This window comes from Trichoplusia ni, chromosome 14 (genome assembly GCF_003590095.1).
Source record: "Trichoplusia ni isolate ovarian cell line Hi5 chromosome 14, tn1, whole genome shotgun sequence".
In the NCBI taxonomy this organism is placed as follows: domain Eukaryota; kingdom Metazoa; phylum Arthropoda; class Insecta; order Lepidoptera; family Noctuidae; genus Trichoplusia; species Trichoplusia ni.
The window spans coordinates 3,029,828-3,048,423 of record NC_039491.1 but is presented as its reverse complement, the minus strand read 5'-3'; the positions used below and the strand labels follow the sequence as shown (position 1 = coordinate 3,048,423).

At 36.4% G+C, this 18,596-nt stretch overlaps 3 protein-coding genes across 5 annotated transcripts in view; 1 reads left to right on the top strand and 2 right to left on the bottom strand.

The window, feature by feature from the left end:
* LOC113500731 (mannosyl-oligosaccharide alpha-1,2-mannosidase IA-like) overlaps positions 1–18,596 on the bottom strand; it is a 57,796-nt gene that overhangs the window by 18,112 nt on the left and 21,088 nt on the right. The gene's annotated exons all lie outside the window — the stretch shown is intronic.
* Positions 5,981–9,853, top strand: LOC113500732 (putative nuclease HARBI1). Its single transcript, XM_026881615.1, has 2 exons — positions 5,981–8,480; positions 8,601–9,853. The coding sequence occupies exons 1-2, from the start codon at positions 8,272–8,274 to the stop codon at positions 9,487–9,489; spliced, it is 1,098 nt and encodes a 365-aa protein (XP_026737416.1). The 5' UTR covers positions 5,981–8,271; the 3' UTR covers positions 9,490–9,853.
* On the bottom strand, positions 9,508–15,685 carry LOC113500733. Of its 3 annotated transcripts, XM_026881617.1 has the most exons (4): positions 10,443–15,667; positions 10,212–10,373; positions 9,988–10,073; positions 9,508–9,845 (listed from the first exon to the last, which is right to left on the bottom strand). In XM_026881617.1, the coding sequence occupies exons 1-4, from the start codon at positions 10,723–10,725 to the stop codon at positions 9,522–9,524; spliced, it is 855 nt and encodes a 284-aa protein (XP_026737418.1). In that variant the 5' UTR covers positions 10,726–15,667; the 3' UTR covers positions 9,508–9,521. The 3 variants fall into 3 exon arrangements, 2 of the variants coding, with proteins under 2 accessions (XP_026737418.1, XP_026737417.1); XM_026881616.1 differs by having other exon boundaries at positions 10,212–15,666; XR_003401232.1 differs by lacking the exon at positions 9,988–10,073 and having other exon boundaries at positions 10,212–15,685.

Sequence of the window (18,596 nt, the reverse complement as noted above, 5' to 3'; positions counted from 1 at the left end):
ACAATTTACCATGTTCAGATTAAGGGAAGACGTACAGCTTTCGAAGCAGTCGCGATAAAGAGAGATATTAATGATGTCAAATACATTTTGCGCCTGAGAAATACGTTACGACGAAGGTGACAAAATATTTACATCAGTCTCGTTATTTGAGTTATGGGAATATCGTTCGTACATTTAATTATATTATTATAAAAATAACTATTTTGATATGAAGTGCGGTAAAACTACTCATTGTTCAGACAAGCACGTAGATAAAGTTGTAATTCATGAAAAAAGAAATTTTCGATATTCGTGTCTGTAGGCGACGACCCCAATCAAATAATTTTATTTAATTATAAATACTTTACTGGCGGAGAGTTAATTGATTCCTAAACGTTGAAAGATATGTGCACACTCAAATCATTTTGTCGATGGCTTCTCAAAACATCATTTTAATTTTATTGTTATTTGTTGTTAATGTTATACCTACACACGATTTAAATAGCTCTCATGAAACAACAGAGTGAACCATTAAGGTGTGCGAAAAACAAAAGGGTAATAATAGACGGTAGCCGGCTCAGATGTACGAAGTGGATGATGGTGAAAAGTAGTGGCGGGTGGCAGAGGCGGGGCAATATGTGCCGTCGCCGCCGCAGCGGGAACTAATCTCGGCGGGCGGTAATTAAGTGCGGGCGCGGCCTCCAGTGCAGTACGGCCGGCCCGGCGTAAATCCAAGCCTCCTCCAGATTTACTGTTATAGCCCGCGCAGACACCATAAGACCTCTTCCTCCACACACGTCTTCACACTGACTTATTGCTCGTGCGGCCCTCCAAACTATCACTTTAACTGCCGCCCGCGACGCCACTAAACCTTTATCTCCAGAAATCCACTGCGCAGTTCACTTTATTTGTCAATACTTTGTACCTAAGCTGTGGTATTGCTTAGAGTTGTTATAAATAACACTTAAAGGTTTATGTGAGGAGACGATGTTCTTAAATAAAATAAACGTACCTTTCTCAATTCGGTACGGCTTCTATATTATCATAAAGTCTTCTGCTTATAAATGTATATTGTTGAGAACTTATTTACATGCTGTCGTCGGAGAAGTGCCTCTTTCGCGCAAGTTGTCAAAGAGACTCGTAGTTGTCGCGTTTTATGCTGAATTCTTGATTTGACGCTTTGACCTTTATTTGGATTCATGTTCTTAACATTACTAGATGTGAAAATATTTGATGTCATATAAAATTATTTAACCTGTTTTCTTTGAATAAATTGAATCAAAATGTTCTTTTAGAGGTTTGTTCGTTCATATTTGTAGACAAGTATGAAATCGTAATATAAGATCTGTTCTGGAGGTTTTTATATTTATAAGTTTTATAACATCAACGTACGTACCTGCCAAGATGCATATCTAGCCATTACAACAAATAATAATGCTAGCCATGACATTTACTAGGAACTACTTATAATTATTTTTCTGGGAAATTATTAGCTTCATTATTTTTACTTGTTTTATTAGGTATTAAAAGTTTCCCGTGACTACTGCGGCTGCGAGTTGCATTTTATTTGCTCGTATAATTTTATCAAGTTGATTAGCAGATAGCAGATGCGTCCATATCTTTCTTATTTGTGTTTGAATGAAAAGTGATTACTGTAGCGGAATTTTATTTGATACTTTGAAGCCCGCAGTCCTTTGAGGCGACTTATTTGGTAATTCGTACAAATCTTTTCCGAAACTTAATTCTGTCAATTTTAGCGTAAATATTGATGAGAGCCATTACTTATAATCACTCTCATCACAGGAGCTGACAAAAACCTCAAGTAATCGATTTTTGTGTCCAATTATGTCAATTTATTGTAACACCCTAGGAAGGATTGGCATGACGACAACATGTGATTATTTACGTCACTATCGCATCAAATCCAGCGGACAACGCGTGTTTAACGAGGAGTCCCGCGCGTCCCGACACTCCCGACCCTCGCTACCGTTCCGAGGTGTCAGATTGGCGGGCTGTCATTGATCGATTGTTTTCTGTCCCGAAATACGTTAGTCTATTTCGCCTTCAGCCACCAACAAACACATACGATCGTTCTGATTAACGTGATGCCGTCAGGCAACGTGAACCAGCAACCCGTAAAATTGAAATGAATAACGTATATAGGGCAGGAGGCAGACTCTTGATTTAGGAACATTTGTTTTTCATGTAATCCAACTATAGATAGATTTACATATATATCTTGCCATGTATGCATGTATCACTTAAATCCCATTGTGCACGTTTTCCAAATAAGTTTGTTAGACCATTTAGTAGTTAACGGCAAAAAGCGGAAACTTAAAAGCAACCGAAATACTATACCTAGCAGATAATACCTAACGTCCAACGACATTCCATCATTTGTTGAACTTATAAACATTTCAGTTTGTTATTGTCTACTGAAATGGCGATAAATTTTGTAAGTCATCAGGACAAAGTACAAGGGGCGATCGAAACTCGAGAGCGATGGTTGTGACGGGCCTGTGTCACGATAAACGCGCAGGATGACGTAACTGAAGGACGGAGCTACTGTTTGAGTTTTTCTCTAATGGAAAATCTGCATAATGGCTCGCTCCCTCGTGATTCGATTTGCACGAAACACGTTATCGTGGAAGCGCGCGCGCCGTCACAGGCAGCTCCTAATGGACCACCGTTATTTACTCGTAGACGGAAGACGACAGTTTTTGTAGATCTCCTTTTTCTAAAGAGAACTCGCAAGTGGGCCGCCTTTGTGACTTAACTGCCTTTCACGAGGATAAAACGAGCGATCGTCGGCGTCTGTCTCACCGACAAACATGGGAACCCTTGTAAACGATATCCAATAATACCGGGCCCTTTAGCTCGCTCGTGTTTTATGTCCATTATAAGGGCACGCCGAACCAAAGGATTTGCAAGCATCACCGTGTCTGACCCGCAACGTGACAGCGGTGAAATAAATCATCAGTCAGACAGAAATATTAAAAAATATGACGAAGCACAACCAATTAATTATTGCGGGCGCGGGCTAGGGTCGTTCAAAATCCTGAAAATTGCAAGGATTGTATACGGGTTTTTATTATTACTGAAACAATAAAAATCTGTTTCCATTTAGAACGCGCGAGGGCCGGAATCGGAAAATATTTTTGATAGAGGTTAGCGAAGCCCACATTTATCATTATCACGTCGCCGGTGGCAGGTCACCGCACCTTTGCTTTACCTACTAAATCATAAAACTTGCAAGTTGGAATCATATTTCACCCAACTGTACATAAGTGGCTTTAGTTCTCACGGGGTCTTATGGAACAACATCCATTAAGTAATGCTAATGATAAATTATCACGTGAGCTGCTTCACGGAACGAACCACTTCACGTATCACCCCAGAATTAAACTATTGTCAATCACGATATCCTGACTACTACTAAACATTCTTTAAACTACTATACCAGGCTTACGTTTGTAATCATACTTAATTGATTGGCACTTGTAACTATAGATTTAGATTTATTAATGCGGGAAACACAAAGACACCATTTTGAACAAACATATACGTATCCGCATGAGGTAAGTATTAAGAAAATAAAAGTACAAAAATACAAAGAAAATGTTACTGCCGCGAAGGAAAAGAAAATGTAACTGGAGGGCATTTATATACGTGAGTAGTTAACGTGTGAGCCGACAGGTGCGGGTAAGAATATTTTCGCACATCTCTTAGTTTAGACACTGCCTCTGAAAAAGGTAACGCAAAAATATAACACGAAACAAAGAAACTAGCTGAATACTTAAAGAGGATAAATAGTAAGGATGACATGAAATCGTTTATCAACTTAAGACGTAGCGAAGACGAGATCTGATAAACAGAATTCTTTAGAGGCCGGAATTATTTAACGTTGAAGCAACAATAGATGTCTGAGGTAGTTGATTAATTATTGTTCCTTTGATAAGAACTATGAACCTCATAAAAAGGGGCTGTTTGATTATTGAAAGTTTAAGTAATACATAATAGGGCGCTGTTACTAAATAAGGAACAACAAAATGGAAAACCGACACGTTGTTTATTGGGTTAGTTGTAATCAGATATCGACCGGCGAGAGGTGATACGCACCGGCCCAGTTATATTGTGTTCTGTGTGTTCATTTGAATTTATAAATGGTTGCATGTAAGCACGGCCAATGAAACGCCCATTCGCAGGGTTGCACTAACAGTACCGCTCTATTTGTTCAGGACAGCGTAGACGGAAGTTCGTGTAGGCGCGGATCGCAAACACCGGCGCGTTTCCGATTTAGCAGTATACTCCACAACGTTCAATAGAGCAATACTGGGCTCTACTAAAGCAAAATGCTGGGCATTGTAACGAGGCTTTGTTCAAATATGTAACTAAATTTTCATAAGAAACCACTGGTTAATACCGAAAAACTAGTTTCACGGTTGACCTGAAAAATCTGAAACCTTAACAAAGTCGTGTTGGGAACCAATAAAATTTTAGTATGTTCTTCAAGCTCAAAAACATGACGACATTAATAGAAAATTAAGTATATAAACCTAAACGTGAGCCATTTATAAGTGTAATATTATATTGAAGTCACGAAAACATAATAAAGAAGGTTACAAACAAGTTCTGTTTATTGCTTTAATAAATACTTAAATAACAAAAGTTTGCCTGTAGACGATGGCTTCCACTCGATTCAATAAAATGGCTATTCGTAGGTGACCGACGACATTTCTTCGGCGTTAGACAAGTTACGAGATTCCCATTTCGTATGGGTCGAAGGCGAACATTACCTTCAACCTGTTATTTTTACTGCAACACCTGCGCACTGCAAAAACTATCGGCTCTATCGACTGAAAAAACTTCGCCTAACTTATAGCACCGAGCAATTCATCAACACAAAAGAAGAAACGTACAACAAAAGTAAAAATAAGGTTCGAAAAAATAAATTACTTAATGAAGCTTGACTTACGAGTTTTGTGACTTTTAAACGAACTGCATGCATAATTGTTTCGCGAATGTTTAACTGGTTTCGTAAAGGCTTCTTTGCTAGAGTGACCCTGATCTTAGAGATCTAAAACTAGGACTTAGATTTATGACTTTAATTCAGACCTGCAATGTTTTTACGTGGCCTGTATACTATTTACATAATTAATTCAACACTTGTAAATTGATATGTATCTAATACGCGTTAAGTTTCTTGTAATCCTAGTTTGGTTTCATATAAAAAATCCCAACATTATATTACTCTATCCGCACATAATTCAGTTTTGTACGTTTGATATATTATAAGTTCACGATATGAGACGATAACAGAACGTTATTTGGGAGAACGTGACACTATACTTGCAATTTTATGATTTATTAGGCGGAGCTAAGGTGCGGTTATGGCATGACAAGCTTATCTGCTCGTATAATATAATAATTAAATATTTTGATACGCCTTTCACGTGAGTATAGTTTACATTGATATTTGATAGTGTTAGAAAGGACAAGTATTTCATTATTTTTAAATTATAAGTGGTTTGTAAAAATGATAAATGTTCAGAAAAGCTTACAGGGATATATTCAATTCATAGAGCAAGCCAACATATTGTCTACGGCAATTTTTAAATGAAAATATTTTACAAATCGTCTGATTGATATCGTATCGAATGTCGCTGTCGTAATATATTTAAGGATGAATGTTTTTTTTTTGAAATTTATATAAAGTGTAATTTGGTCCGCTAAGTAATTAACATTTTTACTTATTTAATTTTGATAGATTGATGATTTATGAACTAAATAATAAGTATTTAATTATACCCATTTGTGTAATATGAAGCATACACAATTAAAGACTTTGTCTGTGTTAATTGTTTTTGCTTATTTGTTGTTTATGAGATATTGTTTAATATCGTAAATGAAATCATTACAATAGTTTATATTTATATACAACATTAGATTTATTCGATCGGTAAATTAAATTGAATGAAACTAAACAATACGCTTGACTGCAATACTATTTGAATGTACACGTTTGTTTGTTGTATATTATCAACACGAATATAAATAATGTAAATTAATCAAGTGTTCGCTGTTTTTCATGTTAGTTAATATTTCCCACAAGTTTGTCTGACTCTATTGGAAACAGGCCGCTATCACACGTAGCGTATTGCACGCGACGCGCGACGGTCTCCGTGCGGTGTACAGTAGCGAACAATCACAATTATAGAGAGGAACCACTTCAAACGATCGACGATAATAAAATAGTATTTTAAGGACCTTTTGTTAAATATTGTATGAGTATAATATTTTGTGCAAAGAAATATAGATATTTGTAATTGAGGTAAATACTAGAAAGACTTCTGTGTGTTAGATAATAGAACATTTTATTCTTATTTATAAGTACTTGGATCTTAATAACAGAATTACATATTGAGCAACACGAAGCACTCCATATGCTTCGTCATTACTGTAAAGTTTATTTTTAGGCAGACGATATATCTTGCTGCACTTTAAACGTATAGCTTTAAATTCTTAGTGATGAAATATCAGGGCGTTGCTGAGCGTGAAATAGGAAAGCTAATCTGCAGAGTAGTTGGCGTCGAAGTGGAGGCGAGTTTATCTTTTGTGTAAACTTTCATTCGGCACCGCTAAGCCGCCCAGTTTAAGCTGTAAGGTAGCCGCATTTCTTAGGAATGCGCTTTAAGCCGCCTTTATGTTGCACTCGAACAGGAAATTAAAGTAGCACCTTTGTTTCGATGATGTTAATAAATAATACTACTTAAGATTTTCATTTTGTCGTGCCTTTACGACAAATAAGTATGTAATAAACAAACACGTCCTAAAATATACATCCATCATCAAGGTTCATTGGTTTGAAATCGAATACGCACATAATATACGATAAGTAATTATAACGTACTTTTTCAATTAAACTGTTTACGACAACGGTTTATTGCGGCATCCATTAATATACAGCGGGAACACACTCTGCGGGTAATCTCCGAATTTACGAGTGCTGACAGCGGTGCGGTATGCCGTTGAACAGCACAAAATATTTGCATACCCGCAAACACGCTCCCACAACTTTAATCACGGCCGAGTCAAAAATGTTATTTGTATTGTTTCGTAGACTGCGCGCTAATTAAGGCGGCCTACGTCAAGTCACACACGCTCATTGTACCCCGGACGGTACTGTACACGAAGACCAAATGAAAGAAATTGAAGGAAATTACAAAAGTATGTTTTGTGTAAGCGAACCTAATTGAAACCGATGAGGAAAAATATTTGCTGTATAAATAATAATGTGCGCGCAAAAACCTTATAAACAACATGATACAAGATAAAAGGATAATAGCAATAATACCTTTATGCTTTTAGACCTTTATATATTTATTATCTGTAGTTAGATTAATCAAACTGGGAAGTAATAAGAAAAATACATTACTCTGGTATTTTTTTCTTTTTGTATCAGATTCAATAGCTGCATCCATTTTGTTTCTTACTCAGTTCGCAAACAGAATCGGTGTAAAAATCATAAGAACAGAGACAGGCAATGCAGATAACAGAATGGCGCAATAACGGAAGCGTATTGCGGATAAAAATAACCAAAATATGTACTAATACATTTATCGTTTAAAAATCCAAGTCATAACGCGACATACGCCCACCCATACCCATCGAGGGTAAAGATAAACCAATGTGCCGATACGGATCTGTTGGGAAAGAGCGAAAATCACGAATCGTAGAACTTAGGACTTCAGATACTGGTGAGTTTTGAGGGCGCTGAGCATGGCTCGACTTTCACGACCACCACTCTATATCAAAAGTTTTATCTCAACATTTTATTGTTATTGCTATTTTACTGCAATTGGTAAGTAAAGAGAGAGTACGTTGCCAGCGATACGGGAAGCGTGTTACACCTTATGGCACGATGTCACGCGTGCCTTACCGTGAGACACAGTAAAAACCTAAATTACTTTTATATTTTTACAATATTTTGTCAAGGTAAAGCTAACATAAGTTTTAAGATTATTTTTAGTTTTTAGAAAGGCACTTAGGTGTCGAACAAGGCTCTTTTAATTATATATGTAAGGCCCGGTTTCACCAACATAGTATAAGTCTTAGTACAAGAATAAATCGTTAATTACTCTCGAGTATATCCATTTTACGTTTCACCAACATTTAAACTAATGATAAAACCTCTATACTAGAATAAGGTCATATACCGCCAATTTCGGTCATATAAGCTGCTAATCTTTGGTTAGAAGTGTCACTGTCAAGTCAGTTCATCGCATTTAAAAAATGGCGCGCCGTTTGTATGCATTAATAAATGAAACCGATAGCGAAGATGATGATTATTTTTGTCCTCGTCCACGGTGGTTTAAGGAAAGGGCTAATTATTTTGAAGAGTACGACGAACACGATTTTGTGATAAGATTTCGCTTATCCAAGGAGGCAACATTAAGTTTACTGGCAAAAATCGAGCACCGCTTGGAGTATACATCAGATAGGTGAGTTTTCTTAATAATAGCATGTTATTTATGTAATTTATGCAAATTTTATTTAAAAAAGGTGCCTTCTTCTATGTAAAAAGTGGAAATTAATTCTAGCACTTGTTCGTTTTGTTTCAGAAATAAGCCAATATCGCCTGTCAATCAATTATTAGCTACATTAAGATTTTACGCAACAAATAATACCCAAATGAGCATTGGTGACTTTGTCGGTATCAGTACACCAACGTCACACAGAGTTATTCACCAAGTCAGTGCAGCAATAGCATCGTTGCACAAAGAGTATATCCGATTTCCAACAACACGCGAGGAAATACGAAAAGAACAGGATTCATTCTTTCAAATCGCTAGATTTCCGCGAGTCATTGGTGCAATGGATTGTACTCATGTCCGTATATCCTCACCAGGTGGAGATCATGCAGAACTATATCGCAACAGAAAGGGCTACTTTTCCATCAACGTGCAAACTATTTGCAATGCAAACTTGGAGATCACTGATATAGTAGCCCGGTGGCCAGGTTCATCTCACGACAGCACTATATTCAATAATAGTTGCATAAAAAGTAAGTTTGAAACTGGCCAGTATGGCAATGCTTTGCTGTTAGTAGATGGTGGGTATGCTTCCACTTCGTACATGATGACGCCTTTAGAGAACCCTAGGACTCCAGTGGAACAACTCTATAACGAGTCACAAATACGGACTCGTAATCCTGTTGAAAGGTCATACGGGATCTGGAAGAAACGGTTTCCTGCATTGGCCTTAGGGCTTCGCACTAAGCTGGACAAGTCTTTGACTATTATTGTAGCCACTGCCGTGTTGCATAATATGTTGATGCAACGAGGTGAAGTCAATCCCATTGATGATCCCGCACTACAACTTCCAGCTCCATGGGATGAACTTTTACACCATGGTCAGATAACTCAGCAACCACAACATCCACAACAATACATCAGGCCCAATTCAGTGCGAGATGCTATCATTAATAATTATTTTCAAAGTATATTGTAACCAATAAAACAAATTTTATAAGCAATAAATATTTATTTGCGTTTTTTTTGTCTCAACTCTAAAAGTAGCAACCTAGTTTTAATTTTTTCTTGTTTTAAAATTTCTTGTTGTATATCCATTTGGATTTCAAACAATTTTTTAGCTTCTTCTCTCTCATTAGCTGCATGCTCGATTTGGACATTAATAGCCTTCCCCTTCAACTCCTGCAAGTTTTCAAGAGAGGCTCTCGTAAGTTGCGGCCGCCTTTTCGACATCCATTCAAGTCGTTTTCCTGAATAAGGCCTTTTTTTGCCTGAAGGTTTCAATTGTTCTGAAACAGGCGTTTTTAGACAGTTTGGAGTGTAATCGCCCCAATCCTAAAAAAGATACATAATATGTAAAGCAACCGTAAACATGGAAATACAGTACACATATGAAGAAACAGGTAATTTACTAAAATTAAGGAACATTTTTGTTTAATATTTTTGAATCTATGATGTAAAAAGTGTGCAACTTTACCACATTATTCATGGTTTCATTAGTATCAACGTGGTGTGTTGACTTAGTCTGAACCTCAGGGCCAGGAATTGTATGTAATAATTCGTCTGAAAAAATATATAATAGAAGATCATCGTGCAAAGACACAATACATTGAGTTTAAACTTTCGTGAGACATTATCATACTATTCAAAGCTTAAGGCTGTTACTTTTATTTATTAGGTATGAATTGATATCTGACAAACCCTTTTTATGTGCCTCTGCTGAAAATGATTCCGTGATATTTTCTGTAACGTTTACATTATCTTTATCATACGGATTATGTAGACCTACAGCACTTGGCGTTATAAGACCCAGGATCCTCTCTTGAAGAGGATCATCAATCTTCGGCCTTGATGGTCCACCACCTAAGAAAAAACAAGTTTTTGTAGATTTATAGATACAATTGCCATAAAAATTTTGTAACATACACTTACCGGTTTTAATTAAATGCATCCTCTTAAAAGATGCTTCTTTTTTGGTAGCTTTTTTTAAACTTTCCCACTGGGATTTCAAATTTTCGGCAGTACGGTGGGAAAGCGTTGTCTGCGAATTATATTTATTGGATATTGTCGTCCATTCCGCAAGTTTTTGCTTCATTGAAACCCCGTCGGTTCTTTTATTTTCTATGACATGAAAATGCTCAGTAACTAGATCTACCAGCTGCGTCTTTTCTGATGCCATCCAATTAGCAGATCGCTTTCTCTTATAATTTGCCATTTCCAGGTCTTATTTATTTATTTTTATTTTGATGACAATTATAAACAAGGAAACTAATCAAATATGATCAAAGCATAAGTCAAAACATTATCCAAACAATTTTAGAAAATAGGGAGCGCCATTGCTCAGGCACGGAACAACCGGACTATTTTACTTGGTAGCGTTCTAGTTTCATTCCATCCATTCGTTCAAGGTTACAGAGTAACTAAACAAGATTAAGATATCCGCAGACTAACTTGGTGAAATGAAATTGAAGTTAACCAAGGGGTAAATGGTTAGAATAAATTTATATTGGGGTAGCTACTCTCGTGTTAATTCGATGTTGGTGAAACCGGGCCTAAATCAAATAAACGTTTTGGCATGGGCTTGTGCTCTATGATAAGGACATTGTTGGCGCTGGGCACGCTTACATTATCTGCAGTTGCTACTCTTACTGCATTTGCTACTGAATTTCGGCTTCTCTACGTCGACGAACAGGCGTAGTGATATATCTCGTCCTCTCTGTCTAAGGAATAATGAAAAGTTTAATTGAGACTGTTTGTATAATATATATCTTTGTATTTTACTGTGATTAAAATATTTCATAACAGTTAATTGCTCCTTAGTTATGTATTAACTTCCGTCTGCGACTGTGTGGCATTCTTAGATAAATGTAATTTATTAATTCTCCATTCACTTTCCTTCCACCAGTTCTTGTAGTGCAGGAGTTGTAGTTGTTGATTACGAACCATCGCTCTACGCTGCATAGTGCGCTGTCCTTATCCCATAACTTACGAATTCTTACTTTAAATGGTGGGTTAGCACCTATAGCATCACCCGTTAATTCGCAAACACAACTTTATTAGTATGGATGCCAATGTTTCGATGCTAAATAGGTAATCAATCACGACTTGTCTTAATTAATGATATGGCTGTCAGAACCAGTCGCAAAAGTTTCTGTGAATAATATTACTTGAATCCCGAAAAACAAGATGTTTACTATATTTTTCCGACAACCCCTTAACTAAAACATTTCAATATTACATTATTTTCCTCTGGTTAATCGCTAATTCTAGCTATTGTTTTGTATTTAAAATTGTTTGAAGAATCTTTTCTTATGAACTATTGATTGAGTTTTTGATTAACGTACCAACCCATGTTTCTTTTTTTTCCTGAATTAAACAAAGGTTGTAAACTCCGTAGTTTCTGTGTAAAAAACACCCTTCTGTATAATTAATGGAATTAGAAACTGCTCGCGTGCCTGCTAATAAATGTTGCTACATTTTGGGAGACCTAACCTTCGGCTGAAAAATCGCCCAACAAATCTATTATGCAAGCTTGTAGTCGTACAGGTCGTAAAACTACTTAGTAGAACATCACGTTTACGATCTACTAAATCAAAGGCCGTTACCGAGATCAAATAAAAATCAGCAAGTCTGTTGAAGGGCGTTAAAGGCATGCCATGGATAAAACTATAAAACCTTAATCACATAATCTGGTAATAGCAAAAAAATGTGAATCGACTACCAACAATAGTACAAAAAAAGTTACGTAGTTCGAGGCTGAGTTTAACCGAACGAGCATTTACAGTAGGCGATAGAGAAAACTCGATTTATCGCAGTGGACAGTCCCTAACGAGCGGTCCCCAGTGCAACGACTGCCGCAATACCACGGCGACACGGAAAAGGCGGGATGTGGGTGTGTGAACGGAAAAATCTTCCCTTCTCTGCTGTATATACGTACTAAATATAGGACATATATTCGTCGCGTCATCAACCGTTTACCACAAATTATAGATGTAATATTATACTTTTTTAATTTTGATAAGTAAGTTACATCCGGTATAAAATTTTAGTTTGGGTACTTATTTAAATTGTATCGAAAACTGTATGAGTATTGTGTGCGCATACTCGATTGTCCAGGTTCTTGGTACTTACATTACTGATCTTGGCGATGTCAAAAGCAAATAAATGCCGTTATAATTTTATATAAAACGAAGCATTGAAAGAAGCCCATTTTTCATTCAGAAAAAAATATTTTTCTTATATGGATAAAAAATGTTGATACAATCCACATATAATACTGAGATCTCTTTGATATGATTACAAAAGGAAAATTACACAAAGTATTGAGAATACGATGTAACTTCATATACTCACGTTTTATGAGTTAGGGAGGGGGAACAAAATTTTATAACATAATCCTGTAGGTAGTAAACATTTTCAAATCACGTGTCTGGCAATCGAGATTGTATCGAAATGCGAAAGATAAGTCGGCGATGCATGAAAGAAAACGGTGAACGGTGCGACTAGCACGTCTCGCCTTAATATTCGTCGTGATGGCAGCCTGCGGTGCACACTAACCACCCTCCGCCACCCGTGCCTCGAATCCAACAACTTTAAAGAAATCTCTTTATTCGAATACTGAGCGAAGTCACAAACTTCTAAACGCCCTCCAAGTTTACTTTAAGAACATTGCTCATCCAATTCGAAATTTACATGTCTCACATATTTCATACGGTACACGAGTGGCTAATATTTACACAAGTGAAGTGGTGGAAGACTAAAACATTAAACAATGCTATGGTTACAAATAGTGTAGAAACTATAGAATATAAATAGAAAACAGCCGGAACCGTCATGCGGGTGAAGATAAACCTCAAACGGTTCGCTTGAGTTTGGTGACGCTATTTACCCTCGAAATCGTTCAGCTAAAAGGCCTAAATTTTAAGATAGATGTGTTGTAAATATGTTATATTTACCTAAGTTATTTTACACAAAACAATTATTTTGGTTATTTCTTTACAAAAGCAACATAGAGGGTTTCAAATCTGTTTAAAAGCTGAACTTTGAAACTTGTATTAATGTTTTCTCGAGACAAAGCCCTCTGAAGAGAAAAAGACCACAAAGTTAAAGCTTTTCTCAAGACGAAATGTAATTTCAAAGTCGGTGGAGCTAAGTTAACGCCGGCTGGGCTACACTCGACAAAATTGTTGATTTACGACATGTAGTGGCTCTTTTCTTTGACGAATTTTGCTTCTGTGCACGTATGTTGTACAATTCAAAAAAAAATGAATGGCCGAACTGAGACATGCGCTACATACCTGCTAAAATCGAGGCAAAAATTGGTGAACCAGAATCTTGAAAGACACGATTTCACAATTCCGCGTGTATAAGAAACTAATTGTACGTACAGAACGCGACAAAGGCCCCGGCATGTCAGATGTGCATTGTTAACGGACATAATGCTCAGACATAATATGTTTTTACGGGGACCGGCTGTTATGTAGCGGCAGTCGAAAATGTTTGGGATAGTTCATCCTTGCTTCTAAGACCACGCGTAGTGAATACAGATTAGTAAGCTGTGAAAGATAACTCTTATTTGTGTATACGACATAATCTGTGTCACAGACACTAACTAATGACTAATGATGCGCCCCAAATGACGGAGCGGCGATTGGCTAAGTTAGCGTTTGGCACGTACATTATCCATTGAGCGACTGGAGGAAGGACGTCGCGCTCGAGTGCGCGCTATTCAGCGACAAGTAGTCACTGAAAATCTGTCTGAATGCTATTACAAAATGAAGCTCGCTGTGTTTACTTAATCAGAAACGGTTAATTAATTAATATTCTGATATATTTGTAGAAGGATTAGCGCGATTTAATTAGATAAGTGGCATGTTAACTCTACCTTTGTTTATATGAGTTTAATGTAAACGCGACGTATATATTCAACCACATAAAATGATCAAAACATTCTCGTATCCTCGCATCTACGTATCAACGATGCCTTAAACACAATTGTTTGATATCCACGCCGAAGATTATCAAACATTATATTTCTTCGTAGAACATACATAAATTACAGTTCAGCGGCTAGATTCCACTTTCATATCGATATAATAAATACAAGGGAATTTATGTCAGCGTTTAATCTGAAGACAAAATCGCATTGGCAGTCACGAGGCGCATTGTTGTTGGGCAATAAGGATTTCACACGACCCTCGCGCGTGCTTGCTTCGCTACCAATATCACAAATAATATACGTTTATTTCAATAATTTCATCTTGATGGACGGACATGAGAGTCATGATCCCTTAGTTACGCCGCCAATCCGGCTAATATCTTGATCTGACCTTACATTGAATATATTATGAGACTACGAAATATATCTTGTCTGAAACGTCAGCTTAAAATTTCCTTTACAGGAATTTGAAAGCGGATTTGATGATAATGAATAATTAATTTTGCGGCTTTATCGATCTTCTACTCTTATGCTTAGTCAGTCTCTAGGTTTATGATTGACTATTTATTTTCTTCAAATACCATTTACATACGTTTAAAGGGTGGTTATTAATCGTGTAGGGTTACGGAAGATAATTGCCCAATTAATAATTGCACTCGAATTTAAATTGAATAATTGAATGTCTAAACTTAAGACAACTTACAGTCCAGTTAAGATAAGATGGGCAATATATGTAAAGTATTTCGGAAATATAGTACCTATATAGAAGGCTAGAAAGAAACGTAAGTAAATGAATGGAGTTTTTAGCGGGTCTTCTTAAGAATAATACTTTGGAACCGTACATCTAGAGACAGTAATGTAACGTTTAAAAAGTGCTTGAAAAACGGCCTATTTGAAATAAAAACTTTTGATTTTGAGTAAAAACATTAAACTAATAAAATAACTTCCAACCAAAAGGATTTCAATACGTCAACATCTTCGAAAAAAAATTACATATTATTTAAATTGATCATGCCGGAACAGCGGGTTGTAACACAACCATAAACTAAATCACTAAAAACACAAATAGGTACTCCACTGTAACGGCGAGCACAATTTCCGTTTGTAAAAAGGAACGTAAATTGGTTACATTTGCAGCCAATATTTTCCAAAGTAAAACAATTTTACAGAGGTCTGTTTGCATCCAAACTAAGTTATATTCATAATTCTATATTGTGAATAATTAATATATATTAATCACTTAATTGTAAGGTTAATTGTCATACATATTTGCATTACAATTGCTTACCGGAAACGTTATTGCACAATAAAACCTATGGTAGAATTGTACGTAGGGCCCGTGGTTTAACCTGTGAACTGCGGTAGGCGGATCTGAGGTCATTCGTTAATCGGCCGCCATGGCAAGATTAGCTAAGAATTTGGTGACTATTAATGTCAAGCCGCAATTATACGGCATTCTGCATCATGCGTTTTCTATTGTTATTATTACCGAATGTATGTCAGCACAATAATCGCATGTGATGATCTAACAGCAGATATTTATTTGAATGCATAACCTCAAACAATTGTGTGCCGTTGCGGCAAAAAGCAATCGGCATTCAAAGGGATCGATTCATTGGGTTGTCACAGTCTGTTAAAAATGAACAAGCATTGCAACCGATTCGGAAAAAGACATCTCATTCGAGATCCAATTTACGCGGAAGCGAGAGCAAACCGCATATAATCCTGTAGCGGGGTTGACTCCGCAAACAATTCATTTCAATTTCAATCCAAGTGTATGGCATTGCCCCGTCCGCGGTCTAGGTTTACTACTTCATCTGTGTACACAGTTTCAAGAATATTACATAAAAAACAAAGCATAATATCATTGAAAAGCTATCATAAAATCTTTTGTTGATATTGTTAACAGCAACAGAACTCCGATTACATTTTGTACCTAAGTATATCGATAAAATTACTTTGCCATAGCAACGAATGAAGTGTAGTCATCGAATTTTTGCCCTTTATAACGTGCCTACAATGCAATTTTAGTAATGATTCAGCTGTCGACCTTAATACAAGTTTCAAAAGAAGTATTAAAATATATTAATATTCATTGGAGAGTATCTCTTATCCCGAAGATACTACAGTATCACCACATCTAAATTTCAAAACAATATGTTTTATATTTACAAAACGAAAGCGCAGAATAATAATTGCATGTATTGTTGTTTGGAATACGTTATGAATATGTATATTCGGTGTATAAATATAATTATCTAGAGAACTTTATTTCTTTCCATTTACTTTTAGAATTAAATAACATTGCCGCCGTTGATGACTTTCGTAAAAGGAAAATCAAAGTTCAAGTTAAGCAATCAAAGTTTAAGAGCAAAGAGAGAAGTAAAATATTTAAGGAAGTAGGCACATAATTCGTTTCGGATGTACAAAAACATCTGATTTATGTAAAATTCAGTACCTACCACAGGGAAAATTACCATAATCAAATCAATACGTTGTCGTCATAGAAATACTCGGTTTAACGAATGTTGGCTACATATTGTTTTAATTGATGATCAGTAGGGTTTACACCTTTTAGTCCAGTTTTTCCAATTAAATACGTAAAGTACTACAAAATGGAAAAGGCGGTGAACAAACTGAGTCAGCCTGTAGGTACCATTTCCATTTTTATCAAGTAGTTTGCGGAAACTATTACAAGCACTTCCACTCGAACAAATCATGTGTAAATTTGAACTTACATAATTGAAACTCTCGGCGACTTGTTAAATGTAAACTAAAATCTTCCTGACTTCTTACAAGGAGAGAGAATGGAAAACAGGGTGCTCGACCTAGCGCCGCGGGTCGGGGGAGGCGAAGTTGCTCGTTTTATATGCAAATTTTCTACGTCCTTATGAATATGAAAATTTTCTATTAGAACGTGTCGTTGTCAGCGTTCCCTTGATGTACTGAGAATGATGCCTTCTTTTTCATAGATTTTCGCCCTTCAGCAGTTTATGAAAAAGATGCAAATTGAATAAGAACTCACCGTGGTGTCAGTTTAAACTGCAACGCCTGCATAGTGTATTGTAGCTATGAAGCCTGACAAATTATCAATATTTTACTTAATACACCAAAGGCTCTTTTAAGTATAATTACCTTACGAGGAGCTTTATTTATCTTCATAAAATAACGTTCAATTCATGAGTTTACACTTTAAACGATCGGAGTGGTGTTTGTGAATACGGTACCTACATGAGGCCTCGGGCGCTGCATACAGGCACGTAACTACTCCCTCAGGACATAGGACTGAGACATTCAAGGAATATCTTTAAAGTTTGCGACACGACAGTTTCTACCTACGAGGCGAGGAAAACGTATTAAGCATATTGCTTTAAATTATATATTGAGTCTGGAGTTTCTCACTTTTATATGAAGGTATAACAGTATCAAGTTCTTTAAACTTGCTTATTCACATTTTTTAGTATCGTCACGTAGACACCAAATCTTTTTTGGGGAAGACTAAAAGCAAAGTTAGTCTATTGATATGCTACGAGAAACAATACCAGCTGATAGACGAAATAGACTCTAATAGTCGTTTCATTTCAGTAATTAATGGGCAGGATAATTAGAGTTCAACGTCGTCGAATAAAACTGTCAGACCTCTAATAACTGGTCAGGGAAAGAAGGGTAATGGCGGAAATTACTATCCAAATGACATCCGCCAACTCTCAATCGCGAATTTTTATTCTTTTTAAACAGGACTGAGTTTTTTTTTTCACTTTTATTCAATTTCTGATTAGAGATATTATAAATTATACAGTATCTATCGGGCAATTTGAAAACGGTATGAATAAGATGAACGTCCGTGGAGTAGTGAGGAATCTCAAGCATTGGAGAAAAATGAGGCGGTGCAGTTTAGAAGGCAGAGCTTAAAGTTTGAGAATGCAACGAAGGCATGATGGAGAATACGAGACTAGAACTCGGTTGAACCGTTTCAAACCCTTTCCCGTTTTAATTTAGAATGCAAAGCATGTAGACGAAATCGATATTGGAGAAGCTGCAGTACAGAGTATATTAGGCGGAAAAACGGGAATGTAACCAAATATAGGCGCGATGAAATATATCTTCGTATTTGTAATAAAATGTTTTATAAAATACATACAGAGGAC

Coding starts and splice junctions, on each gene's coding strand:
- LOC113500733 (XM_026881616.1), bottom strand. CDS start 10,725: ATGGCAAATTATAAGAGAAAGCGATCTGCTAATTGGATGGCATCAGAA. Junction 10,074..10,211: donor AGCAGAGGCACATAAAAAGG/GTTTGTCAGATA, acceptor ATATTTTTTCAG/ACGAATTATTACATACAATT. Junction 9,846..9,987: donor ATGAAACCATGAATAATGTG/GTAAAGTTGCAC, acceptor TATCTTTTTTAG/GATTGGGGCGATTACACTCC.
- LOC113500732 (XM_026881615.1), top strand. CDS start 8,272: ATGGCGCGCCGTTTGTATGCATTAATAAATGAAACCGATAGCGAAGAT. Junction 8,481..8,600: donor TTGGAGTATACATCAGATAG/GTGAGTTTTCTT, acceptor GTTTTGTTTCAG/AAATAAGCCAATATCGCCTG.